Below are 24,431 nucleotides of genomic sequence, written 5' to 3'. Positions count from 1 at the left end.
CCCTGAACTCTGTAATGAGTTATCTTACTGGGCTCACAGTAATATCAAAATTGTGCAAACTTCTTCAGAGAAAGTAATTTTAAAAAAACCCAACACCATAGTACTCTTTACCAACGTGTTGTTATTTTATCACCCCCCAGCAATTACACATTCAGTTGAGCTTTTAGAATACAATTTTGGGAAGGCAGAGATCACCTAAACCAAACACTTTTCTTGTTAAAAAATCTGTGATCATCCTAGTTTTCTATCTCAAATGTTAATCCTTTCAGGAATATTTACCTCTCAGGAATATTTACTCAGACACTGAACACATCATCATTCTGGATTAGGTTTCTTTGATGTGCAATATAAGCTGCTATCTGGCTGCAAGGTCTATAAATTGGCAGACTGATTTAAATTTTATTGAAAACAAATTATACCATGCAATATTTTTTTCATTTTCCATAGATTCTTCCTATATAGTTTATATACGCACATGTGCATATAAATATATATGTATATCATATATATGATATACGTATTTTTTTTTGAAAAGCGCCTCAGGAGCTGATCCAAGTTAGGCAATTTTAGACACAGTTAATCAATGTTATTCATTTACATACACTTACTGTGTTGTGAGGCACACCATGCTCCAAGTAAAACTTTAATTAGGGCTTGATTGTACTGAACCTTAGCTGCTATGCTATTTTTCTAGACTTTTTATTTACATCTAGATTTAGTACATCCAGTATAAGACTGAAATAATTTTGATTTTTAAAATTAAGTACTACCACAAGAGTCCCATGTCAGTATTTACCATAAATCTCAGACTGTAAGCACACAAGCTGAATGGGAACACAGATCTAGAAAGAAAAAGACACTGCGGGACTGAATGAGGTTCACACAGCTGATGTGCACATTTCAGAATGCTTCATCAGATGAAGGCTTCTGCATTTCTCACACCTGCAGGTTCAATTACATGCACGTTTTTTCACTGGTCATACAAGTCTAAAATGATTCATGTAATATAATGAAAGGGGTAACCACCACTAGTCATGCTCTAAGATGTTCTCCAGCTAGAATTTCTCAATTTAGACAACCCAAGATGTAGTTCAAAAAGCTCCTTTCTTATGGACAAAGGTCCTGTCCTTTCACAAATGAATCTTAAAATAACTACCAAACAATCTGCTCACATAATTTAAAATCAAGGTTATTTCACTTAAGACTCATGTTCAAAGAGATGAGTAAACAATCTCTTAGTTTCAACTTGAAACTCATTTCTTCTACTGTTTCTCCATTGCTAAGAATGGTAAAATACAGATTCCATCGTTATGGCTGCATTAAGACTTCAACGTTGGCAGAAGCTTCAAAATGCAAAACCCTGAAAATACAGGTTATAAATTTTACCTGCTTCTTGAACTATTCACAGTTGTTCAAGGAAAACTCTCAAAGTTTTTAGGGAGTTAAACTCTCAAAAATTTAGGGAGTTAAAATCATAGTTATTAGAAACTTTTTTATTTGTACGACCCCAATTATACATCAAATGTTTATCTGCACTTTAAAAACAAATAAAAAAACAAAACCAAACTTCTAAGCCAATGTGACAAAAGCATCCTAAGAGCTAAAAGGAAAGTTTCTTGAACTACAAAAGTGAAAGAAGAGCTCATTGATACGGATCTCAGCACTGCTAAATGCATTTCATATTTTGCAAAGGGAGTCTTGCACTGGCAGTCTGTGGGATAGCTTGAAAGCAGAAAGGAATTACTTTGCTTTAATCACTTATTTCCATGCTTTTCAAGATTTGAGAGCACAGACGATATCCCGCTTTAATTTAGCCCAAACTAGTATTTTGTTTACTAGTAAAGGTTGGCAATTAGTACTACTGAAAGCCAACATCTCATAAGCACTACTATGGAAAGTGTGACTAATACAAAGGTTGATCGCTTCCTCTACTAAAACTAGCCCTGAACATTGTTCCAGTCCAGATGGCAAATAACAATTACACAATCAGCATCCAAGTGCAACAGATAACATTTTTGTATTAAATAAAGACACACAGATTTACAAAGGGGTTTTATTTTTATATTTTATTATTGTGTGACTACACTATTATCTAAATAAACTTTTCAACCACTTCTATGCTGTATTTTCATTGCAAAGGTTTCAACAGGTTTCAACACATTATTCTGCAACCTTCACACTTAAAAGTATATAGAAACATTCAGTATCAAAAGGCGTTTGCAATGCTTTTCTTTTAAAAATGTTAGATCAGATTCGTAACTCTGAGCACGTATTAAAGCAGATTTTTTTTTTTCCAGAGTTCCACTGACAAGGGACTCTATGCGATTTGTCAAAGAACAAGTTTGGGTGTGCTTACATTAACTCTACGCTGACCTTGTCCCTCCGTACTGCTCTTGAAAACAAGATTAAGAATTGAGGAGTGTTGCAGTTTTCAACGTGAGCCAATATTTAGCCCACTGATAATGACAGTTAATTTGGATTAACTCTGTTGCTCACAAGATAATACTTAAGGCAAATTTAATTGTACACTTATTTTATCAAGCTTGAGTAACTACACAGGTGTCAGTAATAAGACACTGAGTAAGTGTCTTAAGAGACTTATTCAGACACTTAAGTGGATAAGACACTTTATAATGTATGTAAGATGTGGTAGGACCTATGTAAGATATATTATGATTTAAACATTTTCTTTTGCGTTTAGAGCAATGAAACTCACATTTGTATAAAAACTGTCATTCTTGAAATTCCTAACCTTTTAAATTTCATCAGAAATCCCATTTTAGATTTAAAACGTTTACAGAATTAAAGAGATGTAATGAAGCTGGTGCACCTCTAGGAAGGAGGGTAGAATATGCATTTTACAAATATTTAAACATGAGAAGAATCAAATACGCTATTAGTTTAAGTAGAAAAGCCTTAGAATTGCATTTAAAGGGGAAACCTTTTGCAGGATATGATTCTTTTCACTACCATTACTAAACTTCAGTAGCTCCAACAACTTCATTTAAAGACTTGGCTTTTTTAGCCAAGACTAATTTTCACATGCCACAGCCTTCAACTTGCAAGTGCAATTTAACTTTAGCACACATTCTTCAGTTGTGGAATCTCAATAAATAGAAGAGATACATCCAACAAAGAACAACAAAGAAAAAGAAAAAAAGCATTTAAACATTACAATACTGTGGGAAGATGTTTTGTTTCTGCTGAAATACTGGCACAAAACTGAAGAGAGATGCTGTCGGTGGCATCCTTAAGTATCTGGACCATGAGATGTGTTTACCATAAAAAGTAATTTTAAATCCAGTGATTCTGGCTTCATCCAATACTTTTTCTGCCTGTTAATTCATGAGACATTCAAACAGCAAATAAAAGAGTAACTGCGGAGAGAGCATCAGCAGCCTCCCGAATGCAGGAGCCCATCTTACTGCTTTTGAGGTAGGATTATTTTCCTATTCTTTGATCCCATTAACCAGTCAAGACAAGGCAGAACTTAATCCCTGAAGTGTGCAGGGAGCATACACTTCAGAACAATAGAGAACATAACAATGACTTAATTGGGAAAAAAAAAAAAAAAAAAAAAAGGACGTTTCATGAATTTTTGGAATGTGAGGAGCCTTTTGTAAATAAACTTGTTAAAAGATTCCATTCCAACCAGTTATGAAAATGACAACAGAATGAACTCATTTAGAACAACAACAATTTTAAAGAGAAAAATTGGATTTGAGAATCCATGACTTTCCAGTAAAGAACAGCATGTTTTGTGATCTTTATTCTTTAAATATATTTATATTTTTACAGTACAGACTGAATTATTTATACATATAAATACAACAGTAGTGAAGAATTATAAAGATTTGATTTTTAGAAGTAAATGGAGTAGACTTTTACACAGGTATAGAACTCTTTCAGCATATTTTTAAGTTTGATTTGTACTATAGTTGAAGAAGTTGAATATATTCTTGTATAGGTTTATCATAGCCTTATTTTCCCCTCTCTTGAAAATGAAGACAATTTAAAAATAAACAAAAAGCAGTTCTTAATCTTGCCTCCACACAAATTTAACAACATTTGCTCAAATCACACACGTGAGCTATTACAGCGATTCCAGGGAAAATTCACTTTCACACAGTGGAGTATCAACCTGATAGAGAACCCAGTTTGATAGGAAGTTTCCTCTTAACAGTGAAGGTAAAATTGTTACTCCTGTGTCACTTCCTCTTTAGGCTGTTTGAGCTCCATCAGTAAATCTTTACCAGCTTCTCCAGCTTTTGAGGCGAAGATAATGGCTCCTTGCTTAAAGCCCAGAAGCTTCAAGCTCCTGGCATAATCTGCATATACAGCGTGAATCAGTTTATGTAAATGAAGCATTAAGGAAAACAAACATGAAAAAATAAAATTACTTTCTTTTTTTTTTTTTTTTTTTTTTTCAAACTTACCCCTTAGCAATCCCAAAATGAAAGTGCTAATTGCGCGAATCCAATATTTCTCAGCAAAAATACAGACAAAAGTGTTGCTTTAAATTCTACTACTGAATGCATATTAGTATTTATCAGACAATGCATGAAGTGCTAGAAACTGAAACAGAAAAATTTCAGATAAGCATAAGCACTACCGTAATGCATCATAAATTGTGAAAGAAATTAAACCATTAACTCGTAGTCACTAATTAGATGCATCTGGCATTATCCAAATGACTTATTAGCTTTTTTAATTTACAAGTTGACATCAGTGATGACTCCATAAAACACAAATCAGGTATAATCTACATAAGTGTTATTATTTATTGGATATACCTAAATAAAAATGGTAGAGCACATGTTCAGAGTTCCAGAACACCAGGTTAGAAATGCAGACTGTAATGAAGAATACCGTAGATATGGTATTTTTTTTTTTCCTGAGCTAGTGTTTAAAAGATAGACTATATAGTAAAATCAGTGGTTTGGTTAAAGTAACAATGTCTGACTTCTGCAAAGATCATTTTATCATCTGTTCTTTTCTCTCCTATGTTAATTTTTTTCTTTTTTACTTTTTGTTTGTTTTCCAGTGTCACTGGCCTCACAGAGCGTCAGGAGGAAAAGGTGTTACAGATTTATGCAAGTGATTCATTTTCATTTATTTCCTCAAAATTCTTTCATGTGCACATCCTGTAAAACAAAAATAGGACCTTCTATTCCTGTGCAGATTAGTTCATCTAACATTAGTTCACATAAAATTGCCTGCAAGAACACAAATGCATAAACAGGATTTCAGAAAAAGGATATTTGTATCGTCATTAACTTCGAATGCCCCATACTTCAGACAAGCTTCAACAAATAAAGCCGCTCTATCAAAGTACCTCATACTGTAAAATGGGAGAAAAATAAAATAATAATTTGTTAGGACAAGGAAACGGAAAAATATTCCATGACACTGCATCAAAAAACTTGCACACAGGCTTTCAAAAACTTTGCACATAGCTCTGGAGTGGCAAGTCTCTTCTGCACTGAGTGCTGACCAGGGTTTCTGAACATCGCCAGGGATAATCAGTACCAGGGATAATCACCACGGATTATCTGTAAAAATTTAACTGCCCCTTTGCCACATTACACACTACTATACACCATTACAGACTATTCTCAGTTCCCAGTATTGTTCTACCTTGCTCTTTGCACTTTTGTGCCTTAAGCGTTCACTACATCATGATACCTCTCAGTGCTTTTCTCATTTTCTCATGCTGCTACACTGCTCCTGGGCAGTACGTAAGAACAACCCACACTGTTCCCATATACTGACTTGAGCTCCCCTTGCACCCATTACTCTGGCACTGCTCTCTTACCAAGAATCTTGTACACCCCCTTCCTCCTTGCATTCAAGAAACTGACATTTGATGTAAGAATTTTGAAAGATCGAGGCTCAACTCACTGAGAAATAATCACAGCTACTATAAATTGTTACTGCTTGGTCAAAAGGTGCCAGCAATCTTAAAGTCTGCAGTAAATTAAAATGCCAGTGTATTTCCTGAAATTGCAGAAGAAAGATCAGTTCAAGCCCACAGAAATGACACACTGCTGAGGTTAAAGTTAATTAAAGAAAAACACACTAAAATAGAAACAAATGTCAGAAATCAAACTATAGACTCTCTCTCTTCCCCGTGACTTTTGAGTCACAAATGCTCAAATATCAGATTTAGACGAGACAAAATACAGATTGTCTTGTTTCAGCTTTACCTGTGCAACATCTCTGCAACTTTTGTAAAGCATCCAAGTGACAAGAGGACAAGAATGGCTTTGGACTTCTGGTTGACTTGTGGAGAGCAAAGGTGATCTACCCAACGCTTCAACACATCAGCACACTCCTCTGAGTTCAAACGAACCTTTAACAAATGGAAAAGACAATTTTGAATAGAGCTAAATAGAGCTTTGTTTCACTTTCTTCAGTCCTCTGGGCAGAAGGAAAATCATCTTAAATTACCGATTTTATTTTAAAAAGTATACTAATCTCTTGAGCAAATATAATAAAGAAAAATTATATAGATATAAAAAGTCCACTCAGGTCCTCTGACATTTAAAGGTCATTAACATAATTTTTTACCACAAGATTTTACTAAAACCTCAAGTATTAAGAAGTTAAGAATCTTTATCTACTGAAGAGTAAAGGACAAAACTTCTTTATTTTTCCTATGAATGGGAATCATTCATTTAGAAAATCTGAGAATGTTTTTTTCCATACTTTCTGCAGGAGAAACAACAGAAACTTTTCTTAGGCACACGGAAAGATAATCCATCGTGATTCCTGTCCATTACATAATTTAATGTAGAGTATTAACGTTAAGTCTAGGTATTTCTACTTTAATAAGGTTGACATACTAAAACAAAAGTTGGTGCAAATGTATGTGGTTGGTGTTAACTTTAAAATCAGCACACACGCTACATCGAATTCAGCACAAAATCATTGCCTAATTATTTATCCATTTCCAGGAATGGGTTTTTGCAGTTTTGCAGAATGGGTTTTCACAATGAACTCTGTGCTGCTGTGCCTATATGCAGCTTCATAAGTCAAAAAGTAAGAAAACTGTATTCCCACCATTTTTAGGCCCCAATCCTGTCACAAAAGGCTGAAGAACCTGTGAATGCTAGCTAAATGGATTGCCTTGTTATAGCTTAGCACACAGAAAGAACTGGTGATATCATTTCAGATTGATTTAACTTTGGAGAACTGAACACCCTCAGCATCCTTCATACCTACACATATTAGGCAGGTCATTTATGCTACACCACAAAGTTGAGAAATTACATACCTTTGCAAGCCATGCTGCACGATTCCATTCACCATACGTTTGCAAGTAGCGACAAGCATCAGCAGCCTTATCTATTAGACACAGTAACTGTACACCCTCTGGAAAATAGAAAATAGACGATATAATAAGGGGAAAAAAGAGTTACTATATAGTGCGGGCAGATCACAGTAATAGAGATCCTTATCCCCAGCAAAAGGATCTCTATTATATTCCTTCTTAGCATACGAAGATGTTGAAAAACTAAATTCTACCACCTGACTATCTATATAACATGGGTATTGGTTACCACATCTTTTTCTTGGGCTGCAGAGCTTAGAAGTACTTTGCAAAACACTCATTTACCTTTGTTCTAAATACAAATGACAAGCTGTTCACTGGATTTCTCATCATAAAACGATAATGATCTGTATAAATCAGACTAATTTCATAAATAACCCTCTATCTTACTGCTGTCCATGCTGTAATTTCTAACCATTTAGTGTTAATTGTCCACAGAATAGAAAGTATCTTTTTTGGTCAATCACCATATCGAGACCATCTCTTACATCAAGCAAAATTAATCTGTAGTTGCAAGAAACAAGTTCTGAACTGGAAGGAAAACTAAACCTGTATTTCAGCTTCAGTACTAAGACACTGAATTTAAATAATTTTTAACTTAGGCGAGTGGAAAACATGTAGTTTCACATGCTCAGCTTCTTCTCATGCAAACAAAAAGTTGATAATTACTCCAGAAAAACAATTGCCAATGAAAATTAATCAAAAGAAGTTGAGCTTCATAACCAAGTTAGTACTCGTTTTGTGTGTTGAATGCTGTATAAGGAAAATACTATAACACATGCAGCTTACAAGATCTATTATACAAAAGGACTTATTCCTCTCCCAGCTGCATTACTGGTCTTAATAATGATCAGAATTGCTAATATACAAACAAATAAAAAATTCAACACACATTTTACCTGAGAGCTTTCCATTAGCTATCATGTTGGTTGCTACCAATTTAATGGTGCTTTGAGATGGACCTGATGAGGTGACAGTGGTTACCAAGCAAGCTTTAAGTGAATCGCAGTAGTAATGGGCATTCTCTGAACTTGTTTCTAACAGTAGTTGTACTGCTCTGTCAGTCTGGCAAGAGAAAAAAAAACAACAGCTTTGACCACAAGATATTAACTTTTAAACAGTCTTTTACCCCTTTTAGGACATGGAACAAATAACAATGAAGGTTATTCAAAAACAGACTACAGATATATATACCAAAGTAGTAATGATTACAGTTCTATTTCAGTAAAGCATCCTCAGGGAGGACAGCACTTAATCATTCATTATGAATATAACGCTTAATGGCAGCCTAAAAATTCTACTAGGGGCCAAAGAAGCGTTTAATTCAGAACATTATTTCCTTGTTTACAGAATCTTTTGCAAAGTTATAAAATGAAGAGAAGCCCTTAAAACAAGCAGAAGAAATATACCTGTAAAGATATAGAAACTGGCCAGGATCTCAAAGGTTGATTTAATACCTCGTATTTTGGAACTACGCTACAGTAGCTGCCTCTCCATAAACAGCTGAACCAGGGAGGCTTGTTACACCAACTACAGATAACTGCCTCTGAATAGAATTAATATATTACATGAATCACTCTGCCTCTTCATTATAATGAGGAGCCTAACTTTTAGAGAGGTCAATTTGGTGAGGTCAAAGCGATGGCTTAGTTACAGAAATAATGAAAAGCCACATTAAATACATATTAAAATCCGGCACAGTGATTAAATACAGTAGCATTTATGGATGATCTACAGATAGTAGAGACTAAGTATTTCTGCCACCTTTTACATATAATGTTTGGTGATGTGCTCAAACGTGCAGCAGCATAGTAGTTGTTTAAGTTCAGCCTATTTATATCAGGCTCATCCATTCAGTGAGTAGCTTAGACACACCCAGTATTACTTAAAATGAGCATACTAAGTGCAGACTAAATTATACCAACAAAACTGTTATTATTTAGTTACTTCTGGGCAACTCAAAATGCAATTTTTCTTTTCTAGTCACAAAGTGCAAGGAAAGATTTTTATTGGGTTCCCATGAAAATCGTACAGTCAGAAGAAAGTACCACCAAACATTAAAACATATCATGTCGTTACACTGCGTCTGCAATGTAATGCATTAAGACAGTAAAAACTATGCATTGGGTAAAGACACATCAGTTGAAACAAACATAACTTTAGCTGAGCAGGGTAAGTATATAAAACAGACAGAGAAGGACAGAGAAGGACAAAAAAAATTCAAATATTACCCACAAACCTGGCCCAAGAGAAGAAGTTGGTCAGCACACTTCCTGGTATGATCATATGTCGATCTCTTCACCTCCTGCAGATTTACCCTTTCAAGTTGGAATTTCTGCATGAAAAATAAAAATAAATAATATTAACAGAAGAACATATTATTAGATAATATTAATAAAAAGATAATATTAACAGAAGAGAGAGAACTGAGCAATTAAAAAAATAAGGAAGTTCTTTAGAAGTTCCAAGAACTTTCTATTTTTAAATAATAGGGAGTGATTTCATTCAGAGTTGTATGTTTTATTATAAAGTTAAACGTACAAAGAAAAGCTCTAAGATAATAAGAAAGCCACAATGCTGAGGCTTTATCATTCTTATCACATTCTTATTAAATTTTGGGTTGGTTTGGTTTTGGTTTACTTTTAACTCCTTGAAATACCTGGAAGTAATGATTTTCACATAGAATGTCATAACATATATCCAATGGATTAACCAACTGTTCTTGAAGGATAGGTGCATTTGTTGGTTTTGCAGGTTTTTCCTGGGATAAGCTGTGCAAATAGTGGGCAGCAATGGTCCAGAAATGCAGTTCAGATTCATCTCCATACAGTCTGAAAAGATAGAAATCAGCATGAGAAATATGTCTGTATTTTTCACATAAAACTTGTTATAAATTTAAAATATCTCTTTCCAAAGAATGTCTTATTGTGGGCACAAGTATTTTGCATTATCAGTGGTAAAAACAACAGGAAAAGATTATACGATGACATTCAGCAAGCTACGTAAGTAAGAGGTTGGCCAAAAACATTTACAACAGTAAATAAACTCACTGAACGTCTAGCTTACAAATATGTGGATTCTTTTTAATTATTATTTTACATTTAATCACTAATATCCTTCTTAAACTACAATATAGTTACTAATAATTGTTTGAAAAAATATCTCTGAATATGGACAGACTAAAATTTGCTACAGTTCAGGCAGAAGAATGACACGGAAGAAATGCATTTCAAATTAAAAAATAGGCCCTTCTTTGTTTACAATATTCTGTGTTGAGAAGTTCCAAATTATGCCTTGGGTCATTGTACAAGTATAAAGTTACATTACAGCATTTATGTAAGAAGTGCATTTATGAAAGAACGATGAAGACTGACTGAAGATACATCCAACAAGCAAATGAAACACGGTCTCCGCAATGTAAAATTTTCAATTTCAGTCCTGAAAAATACTCTAACACACATGTAACAAAATACTCCAGCAATTACACTGAGTTAACCTGGAATTAGTTGACACCTTAAGTTTTAACAAATTCATATGCATTTATAGGATCAGGATTTTATTAAGAAACATTTGGTATAGCTGCTACCTGGCAACTAGGAGACATCTTTGCAAAAGAGTAAAATCTGGATCAAGCAACAGTTTCTTTATGTCACTGCAAAAAGAGAGAGATGTAAGTAATGTGTAAAATGCTGTGCAAGTTTGTGTATTTTTGTTTTTAATTTATTACATAATATATGCTATCTGTTTTAAAACAAAACAAAACAAAACAAACTGTTCTTGTGTGAACTGAAAAAAATGTATCTATCAGAACAATTATGTCTGAAATCTCAAGCAGCAAGCCACTTTACCTGTTTAAATACCAACAGTGAGTCTGTCAGGAACACCTTATTCTTGCAATAATGGAAACAACCACAAGGGTGTATACAAAGCTGTAACTTAATCTTCACTGATTCTACAAATTACAAAATTAATTACAAATAATTATGTAATTATGCAGTGCATTAATTTGGGGTTTCTATATATTTTTCAGATTGGCTAAAAATACATTAAGTTATTTTTGTCCATCCTACTAAATGAAAGAAAAAGAGGAAAATGGAAAAGTTTCAAATAAAATTTTCAGCTTAAATGGAATGCCAAAATCTGTTTTCTATATAAGAAGAGCAACAACCAAGAAAAGACCACACATCACAGAGTATTGCCTAACCAACTACAACCACTAACAGTCCAGTTACAAATTACATATCAATATGAATCTGTATCTCTAAATCTTTTGTTGGCAAACACTACTACAACAAGCTAATGTTAAAAAATCAATACTAACTTCAATCACAATACATATTCAGAACACTACATTTTGACTGTTGAGTCAGTATTTAACAAACTACTTTGAGATAGTTTACCTATTAAAAGGAATTGTTTCTGTATTATGGCTTCTCTTTTAATAAGATAAAATAAATGTTTAAAATCTCAATAAAATGAATAAAGCATCACCTTTTGTGATTTGTTGACATAAAAATTAGCTATTTAAAATAAAATTTGTCATTACTCAAAGCTTACATTTAGAGAGGCAAAAAATCATTTTTTTTTTTTTCCTTCTCTGAATTTACTAAAATAGGAAAGCTCTTACTTTGACAATGAATTCAGCTGCTCTTGAATCAGATTTTTGACGTTTTCATTCTCTGGATAATCTCTGGATTGCAAAAAAAAAAAAAAAAAAAAAAATTCTATTACTACCAAGCTCACAGTATAATTTGTAAACTAAGTGCATTATTGTTAGACAAAAAAACATAAGAACATATATAGAAACAATCCAGCACAATTTTAAGGAAAGCCTTTTTGCAATATTGTCTAGTTACTAGTTTCATGATAGTAATTGAAGACTGTTGTCTTTCAACTTCACTTGGTGCAACCAATCTTTTCTTTCCCCCCTTTTCTTTTATTCATTACCCTTGACGCTAGTGAATATGCCAACATCAAGCCCACTATTAAATCACTTTCTTCTTTTATATTAATACTGAAGGATTATAACTAATACTGAAGGCTCAGCAGTTACATTCTTGTACTGCAACTCTCCTTTACACCTTAAACTTCTTATTCCTGTTTTTGATTCCTTGTTTGCAGACTTATCTTCATCCCTGCTCTTCTGTTTTACTTATTCTACAAAGTATGTTATCTTAGCACATGCAATTGGTTAGCCCTTCTAGCACTAATCTCATCCTCACTGCAACGCATGCAGGCATTATGAATTTCCACGTATCCTTTTCTTAAGATTTTGGAAAAATTTGACTCCTCCTTCTCCTCCTTTTTGCTCATTTTTGTTGGTCCCACGACCTACCATTCTGTTATGGTCAAATACTTGTTTGCTATATGATTCATATTTATTTGTATCAAATAAGTGAATATTTGATTTGAGCTTTTATGTTTATTACCTATGCTGAGTGCAATTCTTATATATTGCTTGTCTTGTTTTGCAGAATCTTTTGAGCATATTCTTACGCAACTATTGCAGCTACAGGTTTTTTTCACTAATAACCAACAGTAAACAAATGCAATAAAGGATAAGAAAGGTGCTTCCACTATGATGTGAAACATGGCTCACTATAAGTAACGACATACCTTTTACATTACACATCAGATAAGCCACTTTCAATTAGACTTTGGGAAGCAACTCTAACTATTCTTAAATTAACTTCTTGCATGAAGAGAACACACTGTTCTCTGAAGTAATATAACCTGTAAATAACCATGGAAGATTGGCAATACCGTAAAGGAGACATCAGTTTTCAATAGCTAAGGGCTCCTGAATGTTGAAAGAAACACAACAGCTGACCTTAAATCCTTTTCTATTTATTAAAGCAAATCTATTGTCTTTCTGACAATCCCAAAGAGTGAGGAAGGTTGCCCAAGAGTTATTTGCACAACAGTGATAAAAGATGTGGGAGCAGGATTCAAAAAAACCATCATCTTACATGTTCATAACATCTAGAGAATATTTCTCATTCCACGGCTGATGCAACAAGAATGCCTTCAAAGCTAATGAAGCCCTTGGAACAAGCAGATAGGGACACCATGCAGGTTCTGAAACAAAAGGAAAAGATTCATTGTTAAATGGCTAACATGCAATAATACTCTGTTCAGTAACCATAAAATGTACCACCTTGTTTGTAAGCACCAGAAGAAAATCGTAAGTCACACAGTCATATCCACAGTATGGGTTACTAGAGATAAAAGCTTATTGTTACACTCAAGCAACAACATTTCATAAAAGGTACAGGGTTATCAACCATGCTCAAATGAGCATTTCAGAATTCTATATCGAGTTTAGTCGTAGACTTCTGGAATGCAATATACTGGCATTAACTACAGCTGTACATGATAATTACTGCTACTACAAAGGCATGCTTGAAGATACATACAGCTATACCAAAATATACCACAATGTACATTTTACTTTTACTTTGCAATTGAAGCTTCTGTAATATACCATGAGGGTTAATACTTATCACCCCAAAGGGATGTTATGAACTTAAATACCTGTTTATATTTGCAAAGAAACAAGATGAAAATTACATTACTATCTGTGTCATACAAATTTAAAAGTCTGTAATTCTGTATTCAGTACAAGGTTTAGATGATCCATAAAAAATGCTACCCAGTGACTTAGGAGTAAAACACATACAAACCAGTTACATTATTAAATAAGTATTCAGCAATTCCCTGTACCCCATATGCACTACATGATGTAGGAATCCTGTAGATGTGGTTTTGTAATTAAAAGATATAGCAGTATAGAGGCAGGACACATAAATCACAAGCAACCTTAATCCTGGCATACCGTTATTTCAGCGTGCTTGGTTTTAGAACATTAAATTTTTATAGTTCAACATTACAGAACATTTATTTGATAAAAAAGGCTGTGATAAATTATGTTTTCCTACAAACACCTCACACCATAGCTCTCCACATCAGAATCTTGTTGTTACCTGCATCATAGCCAGAATCTACATGCTTTAAGAAGATTAATGAGGCATGGCAGGACTGACCAAAATGCTCACAACAAAAGCAGTTATTTAGAACACCAGAAAAAACGGAAAGAACTCCACATTCCTCAGTAGTACAATAATGAGGCAATTTAATTATTTGCTGGCAATACCTGATTAGACAAGCTCAAGGGAACCTGTACAGTTGGCTGGGCTGAAAGTAAAACAGTAAAAGAAAAGGTGTTTAACAAATGCCCTCAAAATCTATCACGTCCTTCTCTAAAGAAAGGGAACCTCTTAAGTACTCTAAGACTACTGTGTTAAAACCCCAGCCTTTTGTTCTGGGATCAGGCTCAAGGACATACAGACCATATTCATCCTTTTTTAATCTTCTATAGGGTACTTTATTGAAAGAATCAGAAAAAATAAGAATATTTTGGAGTAGCTGCCTTGGAAAGAATGGGACTTGGGTAACAATACCAAAGACTTATTTATTCATCAATATTGTTTTGTCTTCATCAGTCTGGTGATGCTTCTTGGTGAAACTGACTGTTGTAATTCAATCTCATTTTACTCTGAGGATGATCCTGTGCAAGTATTCTCCCATCACTCCTTGCAGAGCAGACAGGCCTTATTTTGACATTAGTTTTCAAGAGGTCAAGTGCCCAGGTCACTCTCCTGTGATAACCAACTTCAACGAAATGGAGCAAACTGTAACCCAGAAACATCTCTCCCTCTTATCTGGGTGGCCAAAAAGTTAATTGTAGGTCCCAAACTGAGCATTCAGCTGAACTTAAAAAGCTATCATCACTACTAAAAGAATAAACTTGCAAACATTAAAATACATCTCTACTTCAACTAACAAATGGAAGTCAGTTAATTAAATACTGAGGGCCTAAAAATGTACAATGCTACACTGTATTGTGGTTTAAAAAAAAAATCCCACTTGAGTAAGAATTATTCCAATTGATATGTGAGAACTTGGTAATATGAGCAAACTACATATATATTGATATTTCAACAGAATGGTAGAGAGTGCTATTATTTATACTGGGAGATAACCTACTCTGATAAATCTCATTTTAAAACTCAGAATTCCTTTATTTTTTCCCTACCAATTGGAAAACACTTTTTGGTACATGAAACTGAAAAACTTCCATCTGCATTAGGCAGATGCCAGCAGGCTGTTTTAAGTCTTGCAATATATTAACTTCTGAGGGTTTTGTAAGAAGATACTGCTAGATGCCTAAAAGCTACAGCTATATTACAGAGAAGTGATTTCTGATGTCCAAGAAACAACATGACAAATTACTTGTTTGACAGCTGAAATAAAAATATTTTATTTTAATCAAAGTAACCTGTCAGCTTACAAAACAACATTGAAACTTGTTTTTAAGCCCCCAGCTGAACAAAATTAATAAGAAGTAGAACAAAGCAGTATATCTTTGGAATGTTATTTACGTAAAGATTCTGTGCAAATATATTCGAGCATGAATGCAAGTCTGTGTTATTACTGCCAGTGTGGTTTGTCACAAGTAAAGCAAAGAATATTAATTGACAGAATTTTCAGTCCAGCAAGGTTTCTTAGTTACTGGGTTGTTACTTACCAGCAGCTTACCAGAAATAAACTGTAATTTATTAAATCATGGCAAGGACTTGGTTTTAATTTTCATTTGGAGTTTCATTTAATTTTCATTTGGAGTTTCCCAGATCAGTAACAGAATTGCACATGTGTGGAAATCATCTTTAAGGTACTATCATTTCGGTAAACAAAGAACTGTGTAATTAAGCCGATCTTTACAGGAAAGTTGACACTACTTTGAATAAAAATATTTAACAAGTATAATAGCAATTTAGACAATGCATTACTCATTTTGAACAGCAAATATTCTAAGCATAACTATTTCAACTGATTCCTGATTTAAAAATAGTATTCTCTAACTCATAATTTCCTGCATTTACTATTTATCTACATCGTTTGTCTGTTCCTTAAGACTGCCAAAGGAAAAAAAAAAAAAAGGAAAAAAAAAGTACCGTAAGTATTTCAATTCTCTACTTAATTCCCTACTTAAACATCTTAAACATATGACAAAAAAAAGTCAAACAGCATTAATATTTCAGAAGTCAGTAGGAAAATCTACTATGAAAGGGCAATGAATCAGTCTACAAACTTCCTTTCATATCTGGAAATATCAGAAGAGACTTTTGACATATCAAATATTTCACAATAACATAACCTATTTCAGTGATACTTTTTAGATATTATTCTTTTAATTTATATTCCAAGTAAGATATTAAAAAGTATAGTTTAATTGGGAGATTAAGCTGGTACTGAAAAAACACCCACATGTCCTAAGCCTACAAAATTTAGCTTCAACCATGAAAAACACTATAGGGATACCTAATTGTCTGCATTCAACAACTCTGTTTTCTATTAAAATTGCTTAACATTTTTATTGTCCACTTTCAAAATGAATTATCTAACAGTCAACAGCCAAAAAGAAATCAACATACCTATTAAGTCTTGTTCATCCATTCTGAAACATGATGGTTTCATGGACATCTCTAGAACTCTAATGCACCCATCATCTGATGCCAAAATCACTTTGTCTGAAGTGCACCAGTCTACATCCAGGATTCGGTAATTGACATTTCTTCCACTTCTTAAACTGCTCACCATTTGTACCTTGAAAAGTTGAGATATGTTTCATTTTTAGTAGGCTCTCTATCATGCAGTGTAAAACTCTGTCACATGCCCAGGAGGCATACCACAAAATTTGCAATAAAAGGTGAAGTTAGTCATAAATCATTTTAACAATGGTCTCCACTGGAGAGTAGGAAATTTAGAAACCTTGAAGTATGGCACTTGGTTGCCCTGAACCAGTACTTTCTTCCAATAGAGAGCTAAGAAAAATTTCTTCTGAGAACAGCTGCATAACGGTCTTTTTGTCATCTTTTCTGAAATAAGATTTCCTTGGCAAATTGGTAAAAATGTACATTCCCTTGTTAATTCCAATCCCTTAATCTAACATAAAGCCATAAGGCAGAAGCAACATCTCATCAATTAACTATGCTCCTCATAAACTTTCTTGATAAATATTGACCTTGCCTAGAAATATATTTAGACATAATATTAACATTTAGACGTAATGTTAACATAGCATTATGGGAATATCATGATTAATTGTTCATAAACAAAACAGAGATAAACAAAACCTGAACTATATTTTTAACTAGTAGTTAGAAAATTTGTAACCCTTCTGAACATTACTATTTTAATATAAAGAAATATAAAGAAATATTAAGAAAGCCTCCACTGCAATCAGCATTCCGCTGTTTCCCTTCACTTGCTCTAGAGCAAAACATGGAGTTAAGAGAGATGTAATGTACAACCATACAGCATGATTACTCTTAGCACTGAGGAAATTCAGAGAAAAACATGGAAATATTATTATTATTGTCATCAAGAAATCATGACAAGGTAAAACTTAATCCCTGACTCTTCCTGATTTTCAGAAGCAGGAAGTGTATTTGTCAAAAAAAACACATAACAAAACACAACAAATGTTTACCTCTTTTGAATCCCAAACTTCTGCTCCATCATTGTACATTGCAATAAGTTTTTGATTTCCTTTCCCTGGGGCAAAACGTATCTTTTTCACCCAGCTTCGGTGTGTAGGAATCCCCCTAAGAACAGAATAGCACAAGAATTTTTATCCATCATTCTATACCTAACATCATGGGCAATTAAATCCTTTCTGTGAACATTACACATCCTGATATTGTACAGAATGAGGAGAACAATCCATATATAATATGCACGCAGACACAGATGGCTATCCAAAGTATCATGAAAAGTAATAAGATTAAATGCCTGAAAAAATTACTACATACTTAACATTTTGAGAAGTCACTGCAGATTTAACCTAATGAGAAAGATATCTAGCTGATTTTATAACTTTGATAAAATGTTACTTCATCTGAAAATACAAAAGATTAAATGTAAAGAACTGCAATAAAGTAGGCACTTTCTGAAATTTTATTCTGAAGTCCTTGCATTTTTCCCCTCATATACCACAGATGATCTCCTACAGCGAAGGACAAAGATGAAATAATAAAACCATTCTATCACTCATCATCTCATGCTTACCAGACTTAATTTGCACTCATACCTGGAAACTCTAGCTTTCAAATCCCAGAAGTTTAAGTTTCCATCAACATCTCCAAGAACCAAGGTATCCCCTTTCCAGGCAATACATGTAATGCTACCCATACTTCCCTGGAAACATTTCAGAAGCAGAATAAATATTGTGATTAATAGAGCCAAACAGGAACAAATACTTCAACATTAGTATTTCATTAACGTATAAATATATTTTATGAAATTAATACAACAAATGCTTCTCAGTTAAAACAGAAAGAATTCTATATTCAATGTAAGCATTTTTCATGTCAGTCATCCTCATGAAAAATTTTAGGTTTAACGCAGTGGAAATTGCTTCTCTATCTCTTATTGCAATGAAATGCCCATGCGTCAGACTTGATTTTATGCACATCAGAAATAGTAAATCTGAAAACGTATTCTTTAACTTTTCCATAATTTTGGAACTATATCATACAGAAAATTGGAACTTACATCAGGAGGAATTCTTGCACTATCTTTTACTGAGTTTCCTTCTACTGTGAGATGGTAAACCTGCCCATCAACATCCGTAAACACAAAGTGCTCCCTGGCAGAAATGTTCTGGCTCAGTTCTGACTTACTTTCAGCTTCCTGTAACAAGCTTTAAATGAGACACAATGAGACACAAGTCTTTTTTTCTTGAAACCAGAATTACAAGGCGACTTCTCCTTAATTAATGCACAGAAGCAGGAAAAAAGAAGCACCTTTTCTACAAAACAGTTTACCAGAAACAACAGTTAACGTATTTATACACTTATGGAAAAGTTCAGAGGGCCAATAAAGGTTTTACTGCAAGAACCAGGTAACTAATGTGCTGCAATAGACACAAGTCCCACTTGGTATACTGGTTTTCCCACTCAGCAGTAAATCAGAGTTCCACACCTAAATGCTAAAGGGAGGCCCAGACAATTGTTTTACCTGGCATGTACTCAAAAATCAGCTCAAAAATATTCTGTTCTGTAGAACAACAGCATACGGAGGAAAAACAACTCATACATACAAATCTGAATCACAAATACCTGATAACAGAAGATTCAACACTGCTAACTTCAGTATCTGATGCAACTGTCTGCCGGGCCATGGCCTCACGGGCTGCTAGCTGCTTCTTTCTCAGGCTTTTCAAGTTATGAGAAGGTGACCACTCCTGTGAAAAATTGTTCAGGAAGAATACAAACATTTACTCCCTGAATTTACTGGGGAACTTTCTGTTAATTATAATGATTTCCATGAAGACTGTTTTCTCTGACACATCCCTCCATCCCTAAAAATGCAGACCAAGTATCTGTCAAGTATCTCCTTCTCTTACCAAATTTGATACCAAACAAGGAAAAAGGGGGAAAGCACTTACACATATGCTATATATATAACATTTTGATACAGATTTGTTCATAGATTTTTTTATACTATCTCAACAAATTACATTCAACAAACAGTAAGAAAGACTATTCCTTACCAAAGCTGTCACTGTAGGGAAGTTTTTAGACATTTCTCTGAGTAGAGTGCATGTTCTGACATCCCAGATTTCCAGTGGTTTGTCTTTAAATATCACAGCTAGATACTGCCTGAAACACAGAATTTATTACATCAGAAGTAATCACACTGTTTAATTTTTAGCAGTTTACTTCACGTTTTTACTATCAGCATTCTCAAAAAGTTCTGATATGGAAAAAAAAGAACAAACAAAACACCTCAAAAACTAAGATGGTACAGAGTACATTAAATTGGTTCAAAACCAAACCCAAACTTTGTGATTTTCTTGAGTTCCTTGGGTGCAAAGCCTGCCTGAAAAAAGGTCCTCCTTGAAGACCAAAAGACCTAGAAATTTCTGTCAGGTTGGTGGCACTGCTCAATTACTGTACAGGAGGCAAGGGAAGGAATCCAGAGAAAGCAGCAGCACCTCTGATTTAGCCATATTCAGCATGAGTTGATGACTGCAAATCTATCAGTAAGACATACCAAGTCTGTAGTTTGGATGGATTTATTTCTCTACTCCAGACGCACTTCCCTAATCCAGTGATAAACGAACATAAAATCCTCTTACACCAAACCATTTGTCAGTCATGTCTTCAGACCTTTCAGCTGTACGGCTAGATTAGTAAAACACCTTCAGTCTCCCACTTTTCACATGTAACATGAAAATACAAACAAGCTCTGTAGTTTATGTACTCTTCTCAACTGCATTAATTTCTATTCATATAAACTATACTTTCTTGTTCTCACTTACCATTTTATGGTCTCTTGATCCAAGTCGACTGCTGTTCTTGATTTTTAATGTATTGGCAAGACCTTACATGGCTGAATTCCTAAATTCTCTGAACCACATACACAATTCCCCCCAAAATTCTATACAAGCTACAACGTTATTGTTTTTTCTTCATTGCAAAGAGAAAACTTTGAAAATGTAGAGACACTGTTTTATTAAACTCAATGTTATTTTAATTACATTTATAAAAGAAAGTAGAGCAATCTTCTGTGATTGGATTCTAAAGTGTGTGACAAAGTCAACTACAGAAATACAGCTTTTTCTCTTGAGTATGCTTTCTCTTGATGCTGCTGAATATTCGTCTATCCTATCTGAAGTGTTTTCTCCTGGTATTTCTGTTATTTCTATTAAGCGATGAGGATCTGCATATACCACAGTAAAAAGTTTACAATATACTTACTTCAAATGAGACACCTTTATCATTTCAATAGCTGGCTCATCACTGCCTCTCTCCCCACGAAATGCAATGCTCCTACCTGGATCACAGAAATGACATTGAAAGAAAAAAGAAATATTTAACCATGCTGAACTAAAAAATCTCATTACCACATTATGTGGTTTTCACAATGAAGAGCACAATGGGTTAAGTTCCTCTTTACTATTTTATCATAACAACAGAAAAAAATAATTAAAAAAAAAAAAACAGTAGTAAGAATTGTTATTTGTGACTCCCTAGCAAATGTGTCAGCCTCTCGTACAGATTTCTCAGGGAATACTACTAACCTGTTGGTAGGTCCACCAGCTGCAGCTCGTTCCTTACTAACCCCAGATTGTTAGGTGTCGATGTGGCAAAAGAAATAAAACCAGACAAGCTTATCCACTCTATTCCCCTGTCATCAGAAAAGAGCACACAGAGCATATTAGCTGAAATAGTCAAATGGTCACAAAATAGCCTAGACTGATAAACAGCTTTTTATTTCATGCATATTCTTCAATTTGAAAATGGCATAGAAGCAATTTTCTACAGTTCACGGAAACACTATGTTTAAGCATACAAGGAGGTACACTTTTATAACTACAATACAAATACAATAACGAAGTTACCAAAGAAAAATTAAAATGAGCTTTCTTTTAGGACTACACAGATATTTAGGTTCTTTGGTTAAATAAAATATTCAGTTAGAAACATAGGTAACTTTTCTGAAAAAAACCCTCACATACTTAGCACTACAGCAGACTAAAGGCACTGCTCTAATTAAATCAGTGATTTACCAGATGGGAAGAACCATCAAGTAACTCAGCACGGAGAAAAGAAAAAATATTCACATAGATAGCTGGGCAGGGAGATACGTATCTTGCAGTCCAGGGAAAGGAGAAACAAAGATGATAAAACAAGGGAGGCCCTGAACAGATTTCAAAGTCTATCAGAAACAAACTGACAACCAAAATTTTTTTTTGCTCTTTGAGATCACACAACGGCAGCCGCAACTGAAATACCTTGAAGTGTTACAAGAATGTAAAGTCTCGATGTCTATAACCTAATGTCAGCAACTCTTGACTCTGTGAGATATACCACAGGCAGCAGAAGGATGGAGAGCGACGCTAGGTGGTACTGTTCCAAAACACAACAGCCTTGTCCCTCCCCATTGCCCACACACACTTCATGCCAGCATAAATATTTGAGTGCTTTACCTGTTAATTAAATCAAGAACTAATCTGAAAGAAAACTGAGACTGTGCCCAAGTTCATTTTAACAGGGATAAAAGGTTTTAGGTTTTCCTCAAATTTTTCAAACACAGATTACTTAAAAACTGTCTCCAGACAGCTAGGTCTTCAGTTACATCATTCGTAAAATCACAGTCTGTTTTGCAATAATATAGGTGAAATATGAGACATATTTATGATTTACTGTCAACAAATCCAGCTTAATCATATTAAGCAGAAATTTCCTAAATGCAATGTCTATTAGTGAATGCAAAAAGCATTCCCATAATATTCTATACATACAAAGTTATAGTCATATTTATCTTTATTTTTTTTTTCCTTATATCAAGCTATTTAAAAAAATGTGAAGTATTACTCATAAGTCCTAAGAAAAGTTTAAAAATTTAGGACCAGTTCTTTTCCCACCAGGACCTATGAAAGTTCAACCAGTAACTTCAATGAAAACAAGAAATACTCAATTATTAATTGAAGCATTACAAGAAAGATTTAATAGAAATCCACAAGTGCAATCACGTGTGACATTGCAGCCTGATTTTTTTTATTATTTGAAAAGATTCTACAAATCTCACCATCTGAAAGTAATGTCTTCACAACCATTCCTGATAATCAATGGGTAACATGCTAATTCTGGAAATTCAGAGCCCTCCTAAAGACAGCCAACAGAAATCAAACTTTGATTTCAAACATAACTATCCAGCAGCGCCTGTGAAACAGCACAACAAGATCCTTTTAGAAATCTGAGGACTTGTTTACAGCTGCCATAGAGCATCAGGTTTAAAGTGAATCTCACCCATGCCCTGTTTGACTTTCTGGGTATTTGCAAATTCTTAAGAGAGGCGCCTCATTTCCAGGGTAAGCAATGGCTCTCCCTCTGGTCTACCCATTTAGCTCCTGCTAGGTACCAATCTGGAGAGTTCCTGAGCTGCAGAGATTGTTTAAAAGCCATTGAAAGACTCCCACGCTATTCACAGCCCACTCACTTCTTGAACCCATTTATACTTCCTGCTCCCCACAACTTTCTGTAACGACAGCTTTGGAGTTGAACTCTGAATATGCAGGATTTCATTGCTATGAAGCTTACACTTGTCAGATGATGCACGTTTACAAAAGCACAGAAACAAGTTTAGCACACCAACATGCTTAAGTGTAAAGTATGGCAGAAGTGGCAGATACTTTTCATTCATCTTTTTCTACGTGAGAAAAGTGGTTTTTTTTTTTCCAAGGTGATGACTGTTTGCAAAGCAGTTTCCCAAGGGAGAATTATCTTCAATTCAGCTGTCAAAACTTGGATGTAACACAGCAATTCTCAAGTTTTGCCTGCAGGCCATAAACATTCTAGCTATAGTCAGTGAGATTTTAATTTTAAAAATTAAGGTTGTTGCCACCTTGGGCTTGTTGAGCTTCAGGAAAAGAAAAAAAAAAAAAAAGAGAGAGAGAGAGAAAAAGTACTGGTCTAGTTATTGCTACCTACAGGGGAATGAACATTGCAAACACACCACTTTCAGCAACCAAGGAGCTGCACCACAGGCATTTTATGTACACGATGCATATGTTCTCCTCTGTGCTGAACATGTACTATCATCACCTATCTTACCTCAATAGCTTATAAAAAATGTAGACTGCTCCACTTAGAAGACAGAACAGGTAACAGGATTAGCTACTGGATGGTTAAGAATTAATTACATTTCTCTGTATCCTAAAGGAACAAACTGACCTCTTGCTCACAGCTTCTTCCAGCCCATACACATGCTATGATCTCCCTCTGTTTTTTGCCTCACTTATGCTCCTAGCACAGCCTGATTAACTTTCCATCTCCATGTGCTCTGAAGCATTTCTGCTTCTTCTTGCCCTGTACTCCTAAGAAAAAGCAAATTGAACTCAAAGGAAAAGTATTCACCCACACAGTTCTAATGAAACAGGGAAATGGCTAAGTAATAATCATGGACAAAATGAGCATTCAAGGTTACTCTTGCATATGAACTATCTAGGACAGAAAAACTATTCTCC

General features: G+C 34.4%; 1 protein-coding gene across 3 annotated transcripts in view; it reads right to left on the bottom strand.

Moving 5' to 3' along the window:
• Positions 1-2,204: 2,204 nt before the first annotated feature.
• The window catches only part of WDR11 (WD repeat domain 11), a 41,809-nt gene continuing 19,582 nt past the window's right edge, over positions 2,205-24,431 (bottom strand). For all 3 annotated transcript variants that reach the window (XM_084289862.1, XM_084289863.1, XM_084289864.1), the window contains exons 12-29: positions 21,483-21,589; positions 21,160-21,235; positions 19,950-20,058; positions 19,516-19,640; positions 18,950-19,097; positions 18,486-18,592; positions 17,886-18,000; positions 16,828-16,999; positions 13,303-13,411; positions 11,961-12,023; positions 10,920-10,985; positions 9,993-10,164; positions 9,573-9,668; positions 8,233-8,398; positions 7,277-7,374; positions 6,207-6,352; positions 5,262-5,341; positions 2,205-4,355 (exon numbers count right to left, since the gene is read on the bottom strand). In XM_084289862.1, the coding sequence (XP_084145988.1) occupies positions 4,198-4,355; positions 5,262-5,341; positions 6,207-6,352; positions 7,277-7,374; positions 8,233-8,398; positions 9,573-9,668; positions 9,993-10,164; positions 10,920-10,985; positions 11,961-12,023; positions 13,303-13,411; positions 16,828-16,999; positions 17,886-18,000; positions 18,486-18,592; positions 18,950-19,097; positions 19,516-19,640; positions 19,950-20,058; positions 21,160-21,235; positions 21,483-21,589 (2,113 nt within the window). In that variant the 3' untranslated portion in view covers positions 2,205-4,197. The remainder of the gene's footprint in view (positions 4,356-5,261; positions 5,342-6,206; positions 6,353-7,276; positions 7,375-8,232; positions 8,399-9,572; positions 9,669-9,992; positions 10,165-10,919; positions 10,986-11,960; positions 12,024-13,302; positions 13,412-16,827; positions 17,000-17,885; positions 18,001-18,485; positions 18,593-18,949; positions 19,098-19,515; positions 19,641-19,949; positions 20,059-21,159; positions 21,236-21,482; positions 21,590-24,431) is intronic.

Source organism: Netta rufina (assembly GCF_964035555.1).
Source record: "Netta rufina genome assembly, chromosome: 7".
Lineage (NCBI taxonomy): Eukaryota > Metazoa > Chordata > Aves > Anseriformes > Anatidae > Netta > Netta rufina.
The sequence above is the reverse complement of the archived record's forward strand: the minus strand, read 5'-3'. Positions and strand labels throughout refer to the sequence as shown.